The 21,140-nt window shown below is 40.6% G+C and overlaps 1 protein-coding gene across 1 annotated transcript in view; it reads left to right on the forward strand.

The window, feature by feature from the left end:
* The window catches only part of KIF26B (kinesin family member 26B), a gene marked incomplete at both ends in the record, with an annotated part of 290,212 nt that overhangs the window by 81,166 nt on the left and 187,906 nt on the right, over positions 1 to 21,140 (forward strand). The window contains one exon of the mRNA XM_084283885.1: positions 8,484 to 9,017. Within this exon, the coding sequence (XP_084140011.1) occupies positions 8,484 to 9,017 (534 nt within the window). The remainder of the gene's footprint in view (positions 1 to 8,483; positions 9,018 to 21,140) is intronic.

Genomic DNA, 21,140 nt, shown 5'->3' on the forward strand with positions numbered 1-21,140 from the left:
AACCTCAGGGGTTGCACAGTGATCCTGGGACTGTTCTCCATGGTCTTAACCAGCCCTCTAGATTTCACAGTGCCCACTTCATCCTGGGTCCATTCATGTGAAGGAAATAGCTCCTGAATGAGGCATGTAACAGCTCTGCAGATGCTGAGGTATATATGCTGAGGTCTTTAGTTCAGTTGGAATAAAAAGCTGGTAAAAATCTCCAATCAGTGCTAGTTTGAGATATGACTGCTGCTGAGTGATAAGAGCAGGTCTGTGTGCAGCTTGGAACTCGCCACATATGCAAGGATTTGAGAATCAGTGCAGAAGGGAGACTTGCTCCTATTTCTAAATTACGTGTTTTTAACAACGATATCTATCTAATGCAAACTGAAAACACAGTGAAGAAGCAAATATATTTCAAATTTTCATGTGTCTCTGACTGTGAAGTTGCACGGAGAGACTTCATTATTACTGCAAAGTGGATATTGTCTTTGTGATATACTTTCCCAGAGGTCAGGAAGAAAATGTTGTTTCCTAGCTGGCACACAGATGAGCTCCATCTGATTTGAATAAAGTGGGCAGGATTTTACTTTTACTTGCAGTTTTGCTAAGATTAAGATTAGTTGGGTTGTCTGGTGTTTTCGTATTCAAGGACATGAAACAAAGTCAATTTAATTTAAAGTGTGAATTTAAGATGGCTTTGTTAAATTGCAGTAAAACTCTGCATATAGGGACTCTTCAGGTTTTAACAGACCGTAATAAGTGTTGCACTAAGGCTTGCGATGTGCTGTGTCTAGTCAATTCATACCCTTGACCTTCCCAGCTCCTCACCAGTCAAGGTGGGAAGGAGGGTAGAAATCCGATAGCAGCAGCAAAGAAAAGATCCTGAATGAGTGTTGTTTGAGGAGAGCATATCCAAGATGGAGAGTTAGCTCAGGTCAGAATCTCTGCATGAAATACAGATAAACGCAGGTAGAATTTTATTCATACAGCTTTTTGGAACAAAGAAAACCAAGTAGAGAAAGGAAGATCAGACGTGCAAAGCAAATCTCTTTACCCATTATAAAATAACCTCTGTTAGTCTATTGGTATTTTTTTTTTCTGCAGAACAGTGATCTTAGTTAATATGCCTGCTCTATGAAGATACTTATGTTTCTTCATATGGAGAGAAAAGCTCACAAGTGAGCGTGCAGGAATGGTTTTCAAAAACAGGACACAAAAGTAAGCTGAATAGGACAGAATCTTTTTGATTTTCTGATGCACGTCAGTTGTAGATGTGCTGAAGCTGAAAAGATTTGATAAAGTTACATTCTGAATAGCTCTTCTGAGAATGAGAGGGCCATGAAATAAACAATAATTCTGCTAATGACTGTTTGCTTAAAATAAAAGGAATATGATTCTTGTGTTTGAATAGCACTTACAAGAGATTTCAGCTTGCTGCAAATCCATTTATAAATCATGAGTACAGTAAGTATGTAGGTGTCACAGATAGTGTCCTGACCTTCACACTTGTGATGTTTAGTTACCATTCTTCAGGTATGACACCTATTTGAGAAATCACAGGTTACAACGTCAATACTTGCTCAGTGCTGGCATTCATCAAAGGACTGCAGTGTTCTTCTCACAGGAAAAGCGAGCTAAGCTTTGAAAATCTGGAGTTGTTTTATAAGAATAATTGCTCCTGTAGCCTGGTTACTTAGAGGTTCATGTGATCTGTTTATTCAGTGCTTACCAAAGCTTGGAATAATGGGAAGATTTGAAAAGATCAAAGAAAAACTAATGTTATTCCAGTATTTTAACAGGTCTGGCCCATGTAGTTATAGGTCAGTCATGCTTCGTGCTTATCCCAGATGGGTTTGAAAGGGTGGGTACAGGATGCCAACAAGAGCAGTATCTTTGTGAATGGCATTCGGAAGGTTTTTGTGGATAAAAAAAAATAAAAAATATATATTTGCCACCCTGGTGAGGAATGAGGCCAGACATCTGGATGATAAAGCTAGCAGTTTGTAGGCTCTAGAAAGCATCTCATTCTAGCAATAGCTAGGTCAAATTTGAGGCTGGCAACCGGTTTATTGAAAAGGCAACTATAGCAAGTGAGTTCTGTGGGGTGACTGGAAACTTGAGCAAAAATACATCTGTGGTACATCTAGGTTTGGTACATGGCACAAGACTGCTTACAGCAGTGACACAGAAAAGTACTGGGGGGCCAAGGTGAGTAATTGGTTGAACACAAGCTCATAGTGTGCTCTGGCAGCTAGGAAAGCAAATGCAATCTGTCAGCATTTGGGCAGGAACTCACCGGGCTGGAAGGAGAGACTAGGCCCACTGCTTTTTCCAGCACAAGTGAAGAGGCCAGTGCTGCTTTGTGTTTGTTCTTTGTGCTACAGAAAGGCAGCTGACAATTTCTACCCTTTTGGCAAGGGCTGAGTTGGTCTACCATGTAGCTACAGAAGAAATATCCTTCCAGGACACCCTCTGCATGCTCTGGTCACAGATTCAGGTCTGGGCTGCAGAGCCCCAGACAGCTGAACAGCAGAGTTCATTGGGCAAGGCTTGGATTTGCACCATTGAGTGTATATTTAGATTTTCCTGCTGCTATTCCATCTCTTCTTCCCAACCCAATTAAAAATCTGGCTGCTGTCTAGCTATCAAATGCGAACACAAACACCTGTGTGCCAGATGTGTGCAGCTGTAAGGCTGTCAGTGCTGATCCATCATCAGAGCCATAAGCTGATCCATTGGGCAATTAGAAAACACTTTTTGTTTTGCCCCTTCTTCTGTTCCTCCTCCCCCTTTTTAATCCATCTGGTTTTTCCAGTGTTTTCTCTCCCCTGCTTCCTGCTGTGGCAAGTTTCTGAGAGGGAGTCTCTCTCAGACTTTGTCTGTCTCTTTCAGATAGGAAGACGAAGAGCCTAAACCGAGGGAGTGCATTTCTCTGGCTGCAGAGTGGCTGGTTTGTACTGACAAATGTTAAATTATTAAAGTCCAAATGTCAGTAGTATCTGCCAGCTCAAGAAAAACTCCTTGAAACTCTTGTGAGGGCTATACTATACCAGAGAGGATCATGATATGATTCCCCCCCCCCTCCCCTGCTCTATGAAAAAATTGCTCCTACATCCCACAGATGTATTCTGGAGATGCTCATTGTAGGGCAAGGAGCATTCTTGTGGCCTCTGTGAAAGTGAAGGCTCACATCGTCAGCAGAAAGCAAATTCTGAAGCTTGAGAGACAAAAATGGTATTAGCTAAAGAGGTGGGTTATGGTAACACCATGAAAGTTTTTACTGCAGTCGATGAGAGAGTCTCTCTGCAAGGGCTTGTTGGAAACAGGGTCATATAAAAAGCCTCTTCCTTTACTCCCTTTCTCTTCCCTTACAGCCCTTGTCTCACCTTTTGTCCTCCTTACAGTCTTCCAGTCCAGGATTCCTCCCTTCTCTGCCCCCTTCTGCTCTCTCTGTCGTCTTCCCAGTGTGCAGTAACAATGCTTGCAGGAGGATGCTCCAGCTGGGGAGAGGAGAGGGTTCCCGAATGACAAGAGGGAAATATGTTCTCCTTTTCTAGCAAAGGAGCTGAGATGTGCAGAGCAAAAGAAAAAGGGAGGCCATCGCACTGCCCTGTTGGTCTTCCTCATGTACAACTTCTGCTTTTACTCAGCAAAGGCTGCTTGTGCTAGCAGAGATCCTGTCACCTTAGATAATTCAGATGGTTCAGTCTTTACTTAGCAAACCAACTGGTTTTTATCTGAAGGCTCCCAGCCAGTCTGGTGATACAGTCCTACTAATTTATAGTCATGGTCTCTCTCCTGTCATCCTTATTTGAGGAAAAACTCCCACTGACTGAGGCTTATTTGAACATGCTTTTGCTTTAACAGAAGTGGTGCCATTGTAACAGTGAGAAGCTGTTTTTCAACTGCTGGGGCTCTGGAATGCTGAAAACAGCAGATCTCTGAAATGTAGCCTCGAAGATGATAGGATATGTTTAAGTTAGGATGCAGAGTCACTTGGAAAATAGCCCAAGTGCCTCTGGAAAGTAAATTTACAAGTATAATCTTTTTATTAGGTTAGAAAGTGAGCCCTCAAGAGAGAAAAGAGAACAGAAAAAGCTGACTTTATTTATTTATTTTTTAAACAGAGACCAACCGTGGACTAGCCTGATTGTGTTTAGAGCAGAGATGTTTGCACAGTCATGGAAAAACATGTGTTTTTTATCAGGGTTAAGGCTTCCCTCCTACTTACATTTCTTAATTAGTTCTTTTACTCCCTGCCTGTGGAGAATGCGAATCTGGAAAACACCCTTTCCAGGGCAGAGCTTTGATTGTTGTGTTCCCCCTATTTCTCCCCTCTCCTTGTGTGATGGATTACACACCAGCAGTCATTGCTGCCTGGACCCTCTCAGAAACAAGAGAAATCCATGAGTTTTTTGTGAGCATCTCCAAGCAGAGGCTGACCTCTGTGATCTAGCTGGTGTTGACTGCTTTGTTCTTCCCTGAAGAGCAATGAATAATACTGGTGTTGAAAACCAAAATTTGATAAGCAGGTCTTGAGATCCGTTGTAAAGTTGAGTTTTCTCTGAGGTAACGACATAGGATTGGCTACAGTTGGCAGAACAAACTTTAAGATTCCATGCACAACTGCATGCCCTATATTACTGTCGACCTTCTTGGTTTGTGAAACAAGTAGCAGGCATATGAAACATTTGCTTATGAACCTCTGATCAGCTGGGTGCCATGTAACATGAAAGTGCAAATTGCTCATCCTATTTTTGGCCTGCTCCTCTCTGCACCAGTTGAGCTCTGTCTGCTTGTGTCCCGTCTCCTTTTGAGCTTCGTGTGGGTGTGTGTGTGAAGCACTGTCCTTCATGCTAAAAGTGTTTGCTTTCTCTGTAGAGGGAGATGGGCACCATGCTGGGTAGCAGGAAGGAAAGAATTGCTCTTCCTGGTTTGCTTTCCAGTGATGGAGTTGCAATGTCATGAAAATTGTAGAGCAAGGTACAGCTTTATGAAGGCAGACAAAGAGAGGATGCTTCTGCATTACCTTACATGATCTACAGTTGTGCTGTCCCCCCTCCTCCATGAGGTCAAGGCTGCATTTACCCTGTTACAGCTGTGAACTTCAATGTTTTTTAACCAGTGCCTGCGTAATGGGTAAAGCACGAATTCCTCAGCATCCCTGTCTATGATGGCTCTAAAAAGCAAAACTTCCTTAACTCGACTGTATTTCCAACATGGCTTTATAATTCAGGACCAAAGAGGAGGGATAAATTAATAGATGGCCAGAGTAGAGACGATGAACAGCCAAGCATAGCTGGCATTGGTCTTTACTTGAGCTTGAAAACTCAATGCGAAAATGCTCCTTACAGACAAGTTCAGTTCAGTACTCTGTTTAGTTCAGTGCTTGCCTGGTGCATTTTTGCTGTGGTCCATGTTGTGACTGATCTCCTGAAGCTTTCAGACCTCTTACACGTCTTCATGTGTTTATTCTAGGAATAGGAGTTTATAGTAATGCTGTTTATACTAAAGATGGGTGAACCATTAGAGCAATAAGAGAAACCATCATGAACCTTTGCCCTGAACTCAAACCAAACTCTTATGTGACTTTTAAAGTTCTGTTTCAATTTCAGTGTCACTGTACTTTGTTCTGTCAGGCCTGGAAATGAGTGCCAAAATATAAATGGTATTTCCAGTGTCAACCTCAGATTTCACAAGCAAATCTGCTCTCATGACAGTGTGTATGGGGTTTCTGAGACCTCACAGGTTTTAGTAGTGAGCATAACCTTTCCAACTCCTGCTGCTCAGTGCAGCTAGCACAAACCACATATTCATGGGGTTTGCCCGTCGCTATTTCATACAGACCTATGGGACAAGATCCTGTTTATTGAACTAATAGGCATTCCGTAGGGAAATGTGTGCAGATGATTGCTTGCAGATGAAATAATGAAACTTAGTGTCATGTAGCTGCATTGCCCTGTTATTCAAACAAGGGTGCTGTGACTGTCCAGCCTTGACCTTCTCCTAGATGTGTTGCAAGTCTGTCCACTAATTCTTCTGTGAAATTACGCTGGAGCTGCCCAGTGCAGAATAACAAAGTAAATGGGCTCTAGCATTTTTCGTTGCTGTTGAGAACAGACTATGACTAACGTTTCTGGAACCTGTGTTTCTCCAAATTTATTCGCTCTCGTGTAGGATTTTGTTTCATATCCTAGACCTGGATCCAGTTTTGAGCTATCCACGGAGGGGAGTCTGATAGATAAGTAGGGCCAGTTGTAACAGTAATCAATTCAGGTGGTGTCTGTTTTATTCCTTTCTACTCCCGAGGAGGAACAGTATTCCTTCCTCTCTCTCTGTTTATTGTTGTATCAGAGAATGATCTGATGTTTGTTTTAACACTGAGATGAAGCTGAATTCACTGCTGTCCAGCACTCCTTAAAGCTGGTGTGCTACTTGAATATTTATATCATACTGACATTTGCTTACTTTAAGAGAAGGCTTTATTTCCTTGGAATATTTATCATAGTATCCAGGAATTTCCATGTTAAACTGCTGCTGGATCTGAATGCTGTGTATAAGTACCTGGGTTCGAGCCCAGTTGCCTAAGGGAAGTTAACTTTCAAAGAACAACCACCAGCTCTGTGGCATTAGCTAGCTGCAGGAAGAGCTGGCGAGGATTTTTCCTGGACTGACATTGAGCAGCCTGGAGAGAAGACTCACACCTCACTTCAGCTGTATGGATGGCTTTGTCTAGTGCATTAGGGGAACAGTAGAGTCCTCTCCCTGCGTACCTGGCATCATGGGTGGGGTGCCTGTATCTGATGTGATCTGTTGACCTAGTTGTGGTCTTGGATGGAAAATAGGATTTGACATCTTTTGCTTCCTGTTTTTTCCCCCTGATTTCCATCAGCCACTTTCCTGAAGGTTAAGGGGGGAGGGCTGATGCAGGATCCAGTTCCTGCCTCCCTGACACACTTTGATGCTCTGACCCCCTTTGTGCATGGAATAGAAATGACCAGTTTGAGGCTTGATCACATCTCAGCCTCCTGTTGTTTCCCATCAGCTTATATGGCTCTCTTGGGCTTCTGGGGCTAGAACTGCTCTTTTGCTGCTGTGCATAAAGAGGCACCATGATTTATGAATCAATTAATCACTGCATGCTGAGGAGCTGTTCACGGTAGTTAAACAGTGAAAATAAAATGCTTGAGTATATAATAAAGATGGATCATAATGAATGTGACCCTTTACCGATGAATTTTCTCCCTCCTTATACGATACCCGCTACTCATTTTTTCCCAGTGCAGCTAAACTATCAAGACATGAAATCTGTCCATCTTTGATGGCATGGGGCTCATCAAATTACTTGATAAGGGTGGTCTCTATTTTTGGATTTTTTTTATTTCTACTTTTCCAGTTTGATTTCATTTTGCTGCTGAAGCTGATAAAGTCTCAAAGAAAAAGAAGAAAAAATAGATTCTGATGCTACTGCATGTAAATCTTTTTAATAATTAGAACAAAATCCACCAATAAGTCCCCAAAACTTAAGGAGGGGAAGCCTGGCCTGTAAAAGTGCTAAAATATTGTGTGAAATTTCCATAACCAGTCACTTGAGTATAAAGCTCTTTTTCCTCACCTACCTTATCATATATGTACATATATACATATATGCACAGAATATATACATATTTTCCACCACTTCCAGCACTGCTAGTCTAGAACTCCTGTTTTTTGCATGTAAAGAGAGAACCTCAGATGAGTGCATTAGAAATGTTAGTTTCCATCACGTAGCTGTCATGGTTTGTTCTGCATAACAAACATCATTGCTCTGCATTTCTAAGACCACACAATACTGCATAACTAGGCAAGTTTGGTGATAAGCCCTGCTATGACCGCTGGTTGGCATCACAACTTGCTGAAGCACTTGTTGTGCAGTTTGGGCCAGCATTGTAGTCAGATTGGGGTGGCTCCACAGAGAGCACCACTGCCATTGAAAACTCTACCTAAAAGGTAAAGATATGAGGTAGGCAGTTTTAAATCATACACGGTTTTGTCTCAAAAATACACTTTCCAAGGAGAAAATTGTTCGCTACAAATGATGAGTAGATAGCGAACCTTGCTATAAGCCCATTGATTTTAGGGGAGTTGCCCTTGATCTCACCTGTGTAACTAGAAGTAGATTTCATTCAAGTCAGAAATTAGGTGCAGTGGTGTGTGTGAAGCAGGTTAATTCATTCTCCCTGCCATGCATTCAAGCTTGCATTGGAATTATAACATTCGTCATTTATCAGTAAAAGTAAAATATTTTTTTTCTTTCTTACATGATCCAGTTTCTCATTTTTGTTTAACTCTGCTGCTGCCATGTGTTGACTGTATCTAATGGCTTTTGTTTGCATTCTAAGCTTATCTCCTAAATTGGCTTTTGAAATGCACAATCAGCAGTAATAATGTTTCACTGTGGTGGCAGTGGTTAAATATTTCTCTCCTGTCCCCCTCTCCCTTCTCTGTTTGCTCTTTAGGACCCGTGTTTCTCTTCAGTGATTCATGACAAGCTCCAAGTTCCCAATACCATTCGGAAGGCATGGAACGAGAAGGACAACAGATGCGATGTTTGTGCCACACACCTGAACCAGCTGAAGCAAGAGGCCATTCAGATGGTGCTGACCTTAGAGCAGGCTGCCAACTCAGAACATTACGATGCCTCGCCAGGATCTCCCCCACCCCTCTCCAACATCCCCACGTTAGTGGGTTCCCGGCACATGGGCAGCTTGCAGCCCAGGGACTGGGCATACATGCCTGCTCCTTACGCTACGTCTAATTATACAGGCTTTGTCACCAACAAACACAGTGGAAAACCCAACAGTCTAGGAATTGTCAATGGGGTGGAGAAGAAAAATGGCTCTCCTGGACACCAAGCCAAGGTCAGCTTTCAAATGGCCACCAGCCCCAGCAATGGTAACGTTCTTAATTCTGTGGCTATCCAGGCTCATCAGTACCTTGACGGCACCTGGTCTTTGTCAAGAACAAATGGTGTTACTCTATACCCCTACCAAGTAAGTAATTTAAGATAATAAAATGCGTTCCTTTCTTTTTTCTTTCCCCCCTCCCCTGCCTTTTTTTTTCCCCCTCATCCAAGCTTGCAGGGGCATGCGGACACTGCTTGTTCCTGTTGGGGAGAAGTAGAGCCAATCACATAGTGAGGACCAGAAAAAAGGAGTGCTACAAATTCTCTTTTCCTTGGTAGGGAATTGAGTTGGGGGGAAGACACAGATCACAACCAGTGTTAATAAAAACACCTTTTATTAATGCAGCTGTTATTAATAATAGAACCAAGCTGTTGTTACTAGCTGATAATTAGCCACGTTGTCCATTTATTCCTTCATACAGTTCACACAAACTCATTCACTCCCTCATAATACTTGGTTAGAGCAACAACTGGGAGGTCAACCACATTTGTCTATTCACAAGTGGAAAACAGCACTGATGTACCAATAAATTTTGGCTGGGTATTTGTGAAGTTTCCAGAGGGTCTTTTGGTTCATTGGGGCGTATATGATCCTATAGTCCTTGTTGAGCAGCCACCAGCTGTGTTGATGTGCCCGAAGTTACAGGTTCCTATTGATGCTAGTGTGTGCTGGTGTCCTTCTGCACATTAAACTGATTCTTAGTGTTCTGATTTGTATTAATTCTCATGGATTCAGAAGGATCAGTAATCTCCAGAGTTGAGCAGTTTGGGGCTTATTTCCATATACTTCTCAGTAGTTTTTTTCCTCCTTTTTGGAGGGCTGACTTTTGGTAACCGTACACACTCATAGGTAGCTGTAGAACCCATTCACATTAACTTGTGCAGAAGGAGGAGGCAGGCTTTCCAAAGCACTTGCTTTTGCAGGTAGTGAGATTTTTAGAGTGCCCAAGCTCTTGCATATTGCAATACAAGCCTATTCTTTTTGAATTCTCCCATCTATCCCTATTGGCTTCCTTAGGCACATGAATCTTTGGAAGTTGGTCTTTCTACTAAGTTATGAACAGATTGCAAGATACATCCCTACATTAATATTTAACATTTTTTGGTATGAGTGACTGGTATTATAGCCAGAAAAAAAAAAAAAAAAACCACAACCCACAATGTTATTCATAAGCAGTAAGATATAGCCATGCACCAAAGAAGAGTTGGTAAAACTAGAAGTGAATTACAGTTATTTTATCTGGAAAATATGTGACTGTTTTGTTGTGGATCTATCCTCTAGTGAACCTGAGTCACATTTGGGCAGATCACTATGTGATGATAGTTTGATCTAAGACAAAAGCATTTGATGTAAGAAAAGAACTAAACAAAGAACGCATATTAAGAAAACTGAATTATTATTTGTATTAGGAAAATTGGTTCAGTCTCATTGCTTTCACAATTGTTTAGCTCATCTTTTACGAAAATGTCTTTTGTTTACTTTTTAATAATGTTCATGGTTCCTAGGCAGTTCATTTTGTCTTAAAAACATTCACTAAGGAGAATCTATTACTCAAAACTTTCCAGTCTGATCCTGTTCAGCTGCAGTTACCATAAGGACTGCTGTTCCCTGCCATTTTCCTCTCCTTTTGCTAACCTGAAAATAGGAAAGGTAGTGGCTGGAATCTGCTAACAGATTCAACACCTCCCTTCCTGCAAAACAAACAAACAAACAAAAAAACACACACAAAAAAACCCTACCATCCTACAGATGCTGGTCTGTAATGGACTGTTTGTTGATAGTAAGTTTTATAGTCTCTTTACAACCTTCAAATGTTGAAATTCTCGCTTTACTTAGAGGGTCACAGTTAATTGTCCAGTCAGGGAATAACGATGATAGCTTTTGTCTTTAAGCACTTTAAAAGGATTTTAGTGTTTGGTTGTGTAGTATCTGTATCAGACTGGAAATTAATCAAGTAAGAAGAATAACTTTGATTAGTGATCTCTGCAACTTGAGATGAGATGCAAGCTTTGCTTCTTCTGCTTTAATGTACAGAAAACAATGTTGCTGTATATTTTTCAGAACATTCTCAATCTCTCTACCCCATATACATATAATTTTCATTATGTACTTACTGTTAGAGTTACAAAACCCTGCTGGGGAAGAGCATTCGGAAGATGAATCTGTTATCCCATCTTAATTAGAACTCTGATTTTCATGATTTTGGGGAAAAAAAAGAAAAAGGCACTAGTTACTTACTTGCAAATGTCTATTAATTAATTTTTCTTTCCTTCCCTTAAGAATAGATTAAGAATAGAAGCCTCACTGTGTATTAGCTTAGAGGAATAGGAAAGAAGTAAAAGAATTCCTTGGGGTGGAAACCTTGTACTTCACACAGAGTTATAGTACCCTTCTACATTATAACTTTGTCAGACTGATGTCAGTCTCATCGCTCTAGACTTAATGGCGCCTGTTTGTAGACCCCTCCCACTGTAAATTAGCTTTTGTTAGACACTCTCAGATAACTTGACAGCAATGGTAGAGTACCTTGAAGTGTGACTGTATTTTCTTACTGAAGTATCACCAAAAAAAAAACAAAACAAAACACATTATTCTGGAAGAGACACACCATAGCTCAGAATAGACTCATGGTAATTTTAGACACTAAAAAATATTCCTGCTATTGTAATTTCCAGGATATTGATGCCTTCTTAGGATCTTCCCCTCCAGACTGCCTTCAATAGCACCTTGTTGTGGGGAATGAATTACAGCTTTTATTTGAGTTCTGCTGAAATAAATAAAAAGTGTTGTGATATTGTAGGGCTCAGCTGCTGCAATAGTGTAGGGCAAGTCTTAAATAACACCCTACTATTCAAACAGTTCTGCAGAAAAAGCAGTTGGTATCAGGAGTAAGTAAAACAAATGCAAATTTATATACTACCAAATTTAGTAATTTAGTATATGTCTACAGCCAGAAAAAATAGAAGTAATGATGTCTTTAACTGGAGTTGTATGTTAGACATAAAAGAACCTCTCTACTGATACAGAGAGTTCAAATAAATTTCGTGGAGGCATTATGGGAACTCACCGATGGAACCTCCAAAGAGTAAGTCAGAGAATTATCTGCTAAGTAGTGCTTAGACAAAATTGTCCCTACCTGGAGATTAGGAGATGGAGTACGTGACCCCATCTGTCCTCACCATCCCTGTTTTATATCATTCTGTGTTTAGCCACTCTTTGAGTACACAGAAACAAAGATCTGCTTCCAAAACCCTGTGATCTTCCCTAGGCTTGGCTCACAAATGAACAGCTGATGCTGTTTTCTGTAAGGAGATGAATCAAATTTTGCTGGTAAGCAGCCCTCTTGTGAGACAAGGAATCAGAGGCAGGGAAAGGGAACTGATTTATCTCAAAACGTATGGTCCATTAAGACCCTCCTATGAACACGGGAATGCTGAAATACTTACTTGAAGAGGGTAATTGTGATCCCTTTCTGATGATTACATATTGGAGAATACCAGCTGAAATTCAGTAGAATTGAATAGAGTCTGAAAATTGTGCTCTTTCAGTCACCAGCAGGTAGCATTTTTATGCATGCCCTCGGGATCAGACTGTGTTTTAACACTTGTAAAGGCTTCTGTTGATCTCTCTATCACTCAAAGGAATTTCAGTCCTTGCTTGCTCAGAGAAAACCCTTGGAATTGGTCAGGTTTTTACTTGGGAAGGCCTGTAATTGTATGTGCAGCTGTTAATGTGAATTACAGGATATCACAGTGTCAGCACACCTATGTTACGTACCAGTTGTCACAAAATGCTTTTAAAGAACAAGAAATGGTTGAGCTATTGTAGGAGCTGCAAAGTCCAAATACCTTAATGAGATGACTGCTTCTACTAAGTTTATACAAAATGTGATACCAAGTTAAATGCATAATGTTTTTAGTACTTATTATCCAAAGCTGCTAAAATATCTGAAACAAAACCACCACATTAATGAGCATGAGATAGATTTGAGTCCATAGGAGTTCAGGCTGATGTAGGGTTAGCTTTCAAAGGGAAATGAGTGGAAAACAGGCGACTGGATTAAGGTGGTTACAGTAAAACACTTTGGAGTAAAATTCACCACTATTTAGGAGTAGTTGTTCCTAAATGATCAGCATAGTTCTCCTGTTTTAGTATGCCTCTAAACCAAAAGGATGGTATGAACTGCCGAACATAAAATGGTGGGCATTTCCTTGGTGCATGGACCACCTCTGGTTAACTTCCTGAATCTGCAAAAGAATCTTTTAGTGTATCTAAATTTTAAGTAGGTTGTTTAAAAACAAAACAAGATTAACACAGCATGGTTTGCAGATCCGAGTGACAGAAAGGTAAGAGAAAAAGCAGAGAACTGGGAAAGGCCAGTTCCTCCAGGAATAATGTGGGCTGTGAAAGGGAAGAATAGGGAGGAGAAAACCTGGCTGTTGATGTGGATAGGGTGAGTACCTCCTGCTTCAGACCTTGAGATTGTGAAGTTTGAATTAGGTGTAGAAAAGATGATACATGTAAGGATTTGAGTGATCATGATATTCAAGGAAAAAGTGTTCCTTTCTCTGCTGCACTTAAAAAGACCCTTTTGACCAAAAGTTTGGAAAATGAGATCTTAAACTGCAGAGCATTACTTGGCCCTGGGCATAATGATCTCAAGCCTATTCAGAGAGTTATCAAAGGCTTTGTGTACAATTGATGAAAGCCTACAGTATGTGCTTTCTGTTTCCTCTTTATGTATAATACATGTTTAGAAGAACACTGTTCTCTGAGAAAGAACCAGCTTGTTCTGGAGTTTTGCAGTGATGAATGATTTGTTTGGAGTTTACTTAGGTCACGGCTGTCTCATAACACATCAGTTCTTTCAGGCACAGCCTTTTAGAAAGAAACTGGTAGTGATTAGAGTTGGGCACAAGATGGAGAGTTCAGATACAGAGCCAAAGCCTGTGTGTGGGGTATCCTCATCCAGGATTTTGATTCCAACCTTATTTTCTAAGTGTCTACTGTCTAATTTATTTCTCTTCCACTTGCTTCTGCTGTCACTTCTTAAAGTGTTCAGCAGGATAAAGCTAAAATGTTAATGATTGCTACAGCAGTGCCAGGATAATTTAAGTAGCTTTTGAAGCATATAATGCAAGGTACAGAAATCATGTTACTTGCTCCATCTGTAGATTAACAGGCGTTTTCTATATTTATTCCATGCTTCTTAGAGCCAGACCTATTTTGTCAAAGCATTTTAGCAATAAATGAAAAGGAAATTTGTGTACTGGCCCTTCTAGTATCATGTTCTTATGTGACCACACTCAATTCCATACAAGATCTGTAATGCAGGAGGTATTTTGCCCATGTGCAGTTAGGTTTTGGCCCAGAATATTTTGGATGGCTTGCATTCAGTCATGAAATGCATGAGATCTTCATTTGAGTATGGTGGCTTCCATAACAACATAGAAAACTTTGTTCTTGTTACTACAAGCTCATAAGTGATGATGTTGAACAAAGGCATGCAAACTCTTGCGCTGATTTTTTTTTTTTCATTCTTTGACCAAAGTAACTCATAGTGAGACTGTAGACTGAAAGTGCAGGAATTTTATTTCCAAAGTTTGTTTGACTGGACCAAAGAGCAGATTGTCAAACAAATTCATTGGCACTAAAATTAATATCCCCACTTAATTATCTCTGTTGCCCTTGTTCCTCATGCATTAGTTGTTATCTCTGAAGTAGCTTTCCTCTAAAAGCCTTTTTAAACCACATTATTAGTAATTAGATATGACCCTACTGAAGTCACTGTATGTCATGAGCTGACGTTTTGCCATGATTGTTTGATCATTCAGTTTGTATATTACAGGAGTTGGCTATTTGTATTTTATTCCTCCTGTCTACCTCCTCAACTAACAGCCCAGCTGTATATGGATTTTCTAAAACCATCAAGAGGGAAAACTGAAGTCTGTGCTAACTAAAGCAGGAGGTTCTTTTTTCTTTTTTTTTTTTTGCATTACCTTGGTGTGATTTGATCTCTTACGGCATTTTTATGCATGGCTTAATGACCTTAAAATCATTACTTTCCCCCTTCATGATACCAGGGTGACCAAGGGAAGAAGGAGGTAAAGGGTATCCCATGGACTGAAAAGAGCTAAGTAGGCTTATCCTATGAGTATGAAAACCCCATGACTCAGCTGTGATGTGAGGAAGAAATCTGTGGACTATTACAGGAGTGAGTTAATCCTGTAAATTAGTGAAAGCCAGAAGATCACAATTAGTGAGGATTTGTAGCCTTGCTTTCCTCCCCTGCTCTGTTGCTTAAGAATTTTGTCCAAGTGTGAGACTAGTTTCTTTTCTGAAATAATAGCCGTGCTAATTGCTTGCATCATTGAACAAAAGAATAAATTGAGAGATGGCTGAACAGTGAGGAAAAATGATGCGGAGATGAGATGGAGAGAGGGAGATGACAAATTAATGCATTGAAATAAAGTTCTCCCTTTGTCTCCCACACTGTAAATAAGGTGGCACAGAATCAGAGTAAAATGGTCAGCTTGTCCTTTATTTCATAGTTCATGAACACAGGAATTCAAAAGTTAAGACAGCCAATTTGGAAGTGAGAAAAGGAAATATGCTTTTTATGCAATATACAGTTCTGTGGAACCTATTACCATGGAAATAGCGCTGAGGCCAAAAGCTTAAGAAAATTCATAAAAAGGTTGTATGTTTATGTGAGCAGTTAAAAACAAACAAAAGAAACCACCACCAAAACCTTTCTGCTGTTAGGATAATAAAGTTAAGGATAAATTTCCATATGGCATAAGACAATTGGTATCATATTCTATGGAGAAAGCTTCCTTTGAATACATCTAATACATTGCTAAGGACTAGAATTCCTGAAACCAGCAGGGAAGCTTTCCAGCACAGGAGTAACTGGGCTGACTGGGAGTTGGGTTCTGATGTACTTAGTCATCTCTTAGACTCTTTGTCCCTCTGTTCTGAAAGTGGCCCTTGAGTAGCAGCTGGAGAGAGAGCCTAGATTAGAGCCTGAACCTGGTGAAAGATAAACACCAGATGACAACAGATGACTGGTGCTGCGTTTTGGATGGAGGCCTGTAATAAACAGATTAGTGAAGAGTGCTTTTCCAACAGTTCCAGCAACGTTGCCAGAGCTCAATGTAGTTGTTGTATGTTTCAGAATTCTTTGTCTATTTTTATATTTATTTTTATTTCTTACTAAAGTGTGTGAAGATTCAGGGCTTCTAAAAAATAAAAAAGCAAACCAAACAAACAAAAAAACACCATTGGGTTGAATCATTCCTATAAGCAATGTGCTGGTCTTTAAAGCTGCATAAAGATTCAGTCCCATCGCTGACATTCCTCCTATATCTTGCTATTGTTCTACATCCTTTGCAAGAAGAGACAAAATAGAGATGTTTGTACAAAGGTAACTCATCCTGATTGAGATGTGGAAGGATGGAGTGATGGCAAAATAATTAGAAAGCAAATTTCTAGTAGTTTTCCTTTAGATTTCTAACTGGTACTACTCAAAGAAGACGCAAATCAATGTATTGTTCACTTGACAGAGACATTAGTTTTACATCGTAAGTGAGACATTAAGATAATACCTAGTAATGTCATAGTAAATACATTATGTCGTTCCTTTTATTTTGCTTAGGAAAAGCGTTAGGCTTTAAAATGTGAAGAATTGCATTACTGTGCAAAATAAAAATAAACTGACAAGGCTTTTTTTCTTTGATAGTATGATGTGCTTTTGGGAAGTAAGGAACAAATAGCTAGAGGCTGATGTAACTCTGAAAAGTGATTCCACATAGCTATCATGTAAAACCATTGTTTTTCTCTAAAGAGTTTCTGAAATGGCACCAGAAATAGAACATCGGACTCTCTGCTGGAACAGTTCTCTCTTTAATTCAGTGAATTTGAGTTAAAGTGGTTGGATTTTCCCCTGTCACGAAATAGCTGAGTTCAAAATTTTTGGTGCAATGACAAAAAAGGTCAGCAGAGTTGCAACCCTGGGCTTCAAGAGAGCAAACTTTAAGCTACTTAGGGAGCTAGTTAGCAGTTTCTGCCAAGAATCTGCTTGAGAAGGTTTAGGGGTCCATGATAGCTGGTCATTTTTTAAGAACCACCTTTTAAAAGCACAGGACGAGGCAATCCCATTGTGCCACTGTCCTGGTTTCAGTTAGGATAGTTAATTTTCTTCTGCTGGCTGGTATGGTGCTGCATTGCGGATTTAGGATGGGAATAACGTTGATAACACACTGATGTTCCAGTTGTTGCCGAGCAGTGTTTACACTGTCATAGTAATTTCATACAATGGTATGGTAAGGCCACCCACTTAGTGGATGAAGGGATGGTGGTAGATGTGATCTTTCTGTATTTTTTTAAGGCCTTTGATACTGTTCCTCACAGAATCTTTCTGGGAAAGTTGTCCAACTGTGAGCTGAACAGGTGCATGCTACACCGGGTAATGAACTAGCCTAAAGGCAGAGCTCAAAGGGTCAGAATAAACGGAGCTGCATCTGGCTGGTGGTCAGTCACTAGTGCGGTTCCCCAGGGCTCACTGCCAGAGCCAGCCCTGTTCAACATTGTTATCAGTGATCTGGATGCTGGAGGGAAGTGCATCCTCAGCAGGTTCGCTGCTGATACTAAACTGGAAGGTGTTGTTAACTGTCTGGAGTGATGAGAGGCCTTGCAGAGAGATCTGGATATGTTGGAGCCTTGGGCAGTCGCCTATGGCATGCAATTCAACAAGGGTAAGTGCAGGGATCTGCACCTGGGATGGAGTAGTGCCAGACACAGGTACAGACAGGGAGGCGAGTAGCAGTAGAGCATCCTGCAGAAAGGGATCTGGTGCTGGTCACAGCAGGCTCAATGTGAGCCAGCAGTGTGCCCTGGTAGCCAAGAGAGCAAACTGCATTTTGGGATGCATTATACACAGCATAACCAAAATGAGGTGAAAAGAGGTGATTCTCCTGCTATATTTAGCATTGGTGCGGCCTCACCAGCAATATTGTGCACAGTTCTGGGCTCCACGATATAAAAAGGATGTTAAGGTACTTGAAAGTGTCCAGAGGAGGGCAAAAAGCTGTCAAAAGGGTTGGGAGGCTGAGTTCACTGGGTTGTCCAGTCTGGACAGAAGGAGGCCAAGGGGTGGCATCGCTGCTCCCTGCAGCTCCCTGAGGAAAGGAGGCACAGAGGAAGGTGCTGGGCTTTGCTCCCTGATCACCGATGGCATGATGTGTGGGATCGGCACAGAGCTGAGCCAAGGGAGGTTCAGACTGGGCTTTAGGAAACATTTCTGTACCGAGGGTGGTCAAACACTGCAACAGGCTTCATAGAGAGGTGGTTGATGGCCCATGCCTGTCAGTGTTCAGGAGGCATCTGAACAACGCCCTCAATAATATGCTTTAACTTATGGTTAGCCCTGAAATGGTCAGGCAGTCAGGCTAGGTGATCTTGAAGGTCCCATGCAACTCAACTATTTTATTCCAGACCACTGCAAATGTGAGAGATGTGTGTTGTCATATAAAATACATTTGGGACCAAACTCTTCTCTCTCACTCCGGGATAATTGGCTTGCAGTTGACATGGCTGCGTCGGAGTAGTAGAGCTAAGAAATCTGTTGGAGTTGCTCCTCTTGACAAATGAAAGCATAAGGCTGATTATCCAGCAACTTTTGAACTTTGATTGTGCCTAGCTCTCTTCTGTGGAGAGTAAGGAAGAATACATCTGCATGGCGTGAGGAAAAAGCCACTCCCAGCTAATGAAACCATCTTTTTTTAAACCCACAATCTTTTCTGAAGAGAAATGAAAGTGCTCTTCACCTTTCACACCCACCTAACCTTTCTGTAGCTGAACTTAGAATTGCTCCAAAGGTTGAAGGGAAAGGGAGGGTAATGAGCCCTCATCTTCCAAGAGGTTGGTCTGTGCTCATTGTGCTTTATGTCACTAGGAAGTCTCAGCAGGAGCATCTGTAGCTCTGCCTTGCTTGGGAGCACGGCAGTTGTCATCACTTGTATCATTAAAGTATCAGAGGACTTTGGTTTAATAAGTCAAAAAAAAGTCTGACTGGTAGATGCAAACGTCCCATGACTATACTGCAACCAGTGCAAGGCATTAGTTGTGTAGGTAGGAGCGCAAGTGAGGCGTTTCTGTTGTGACAGCTCTTTGGATCGAGTACATGCATATGTCATAGGTGTGCTTTGCTTCAAATAGTTTGAGTCTTAAAATCTCTGATAGTGGCATGTACTTGTGTTTATTAAATAGCTGTTGAAGTGTATGCACAGGCTTTCAGCTAATGGGAAAGACAAAAAGAACTAAAGGTTAGAACTATCCTTGATGATGTCACTTCTGCTTCTCTAGTTTCATTGTGGCTGCATTGATCTACAGCGAGTATGGTTCAGAGTCTCACTGCTTAATTGCAATGCATTCTTGTGATGTGAATTCTGCAATTCCTTTATACCTTTTACTGCATTATTACTTTTCAAGAAAGTCAATGCTATTAAAAAAAAAAAAAGTGTTTAGGCTGAGTTTTGAAAAATACTTCATTTTGAATGCATGTAGAGTGATATTTTCTTCCCTGTAAGAAAGATATAGCTAATAAATAAATATAAGCCAGTTTGAGACTAAGATTTTTTTTGTCACTAATTTATTTCCTCAAGTGTCAGAGGAAGGAAGAATTCCCAGTAAATGTTTTATTTTCATCATATAATTGCTGTTTCCTTTTCTGGCCTCAGATACTTTAGGTTAGATCAGAACGTACAGTGGCCTGTAGCCATGCTAAATTTCGAAGGGCTATTGAAGATGATGCTCTCATTGCATCAGAGGGCAATATAATGCCATTAAAAGTTCAAGAAGAGACTGTTATTTACTATGACTTTTGCAGGAGGATGTATTCAGCTCTTCCATCTTTTCAGGAGTTTATAAAGATGTAACCAGTGTCAAGAAGGAAAATTGTGAGGCTTTATTTTTCCTTCAATCCTGACAAGTTTAAGGCCACTGGAGGTAGGCAGTGTTGCTTGTTGGAAACCCCAAACCATGAGTGCAATCACCTCTGTTTTATTCTTGTATATTTTCTCAATTGCAGTGCAATATAGAAGATGGAAAATTAATTCAAGTATTATTAAAGAAATTGTACAGAACACATCAGAAGAAAATCTATAGTAGTGAGATAAAAAATTCTTAATTGATCAGTTTCTCTCATCCGTGAAGGCTTTGTGCAAAGTTCAGTGGCAATGTGCAGGAGGTAAAAAAAAAAAAAAAAAAAAATGGATGCAACATGATTCTCAATTGTACCATGAAGGTATATCATGGTGGTGATCACAGACAGGACTGACAAGGCAAGTGTGCTCAAAAAGCTTTGTCTGTATTTGGATCAGCTTCTAGGAAATGCACCGTGAAGAGCCTTGCAATGTTAGGCAGGTTGAACTGATGCTTGTTTTGCAAGCGTGTGGAAGATTTCTTTTTTTTTTTTTTTTTTTTTTTTTTTTTGTTTGTTTTGTTTTTGTTTTTTTGTTTTGATGAAAACCAGACATATCATCATTTGTCCTGATCCAGCAAGTAGTGTAACCAGCTACTGTTCATGTGACTTATGAGAACAGCACAGGTAAGGGTTCTTGACCACCAGGGCTTCTTGACGAATCATAAGAGTATCAGAGTGTCCTAAAGCTTTTTCTTTTTTCCTTTTAATTTATTTTTATTTTTTAAATGAGGGCTTTGGAGGAAAAAAAAAAATCAGTTCTTATATTACCAGCTTTGTGATTCTCTGCCCTATTCAGCCATCACAAAGGTCTTTATCTGTGTAATCCTGAATTCCTGGAAGTGCCATTTAGCCAGAATTTAGCAGTTGAAGCTGATTATCTCCTGTTGTCCTCTACTTCAGCCTCTGCAAAGATCTCTTTAAACATCACCAGAGATCATCTCATCAAGATTTATTCCTACTTACACAAACGGAGGTAAAATGTGGACACTTGATGATAGCAGCAAGAGCAGGATTCCTGGAAAGGAACTTGAGAGAGGGGTTATGCAGGTTATGAGATATTACAGGCTCAGTGATGTGGGTTTCTTTGTTTCCTCTTCCATTCACTGCTCAGTGATTTTAATCAGATATGAACATTTTCCTCCTCTTCCTGCCTCCTCAATCCTTTGCCTCTGAAACGGGAACAGTCGGCAGTGCAAGGAGGCTCTAGACATTTTGTGGTATCTATG

Source organism: Netta rufina (genome assembly GCF_964035555.1).
Source record: "Netta rufina genome assembly, chromosome: 3".
NCBI lineage: Eukaryota > Metazoa > Chordata > Aves > Anseriformes > Anatidae > Netta > Netta rufina.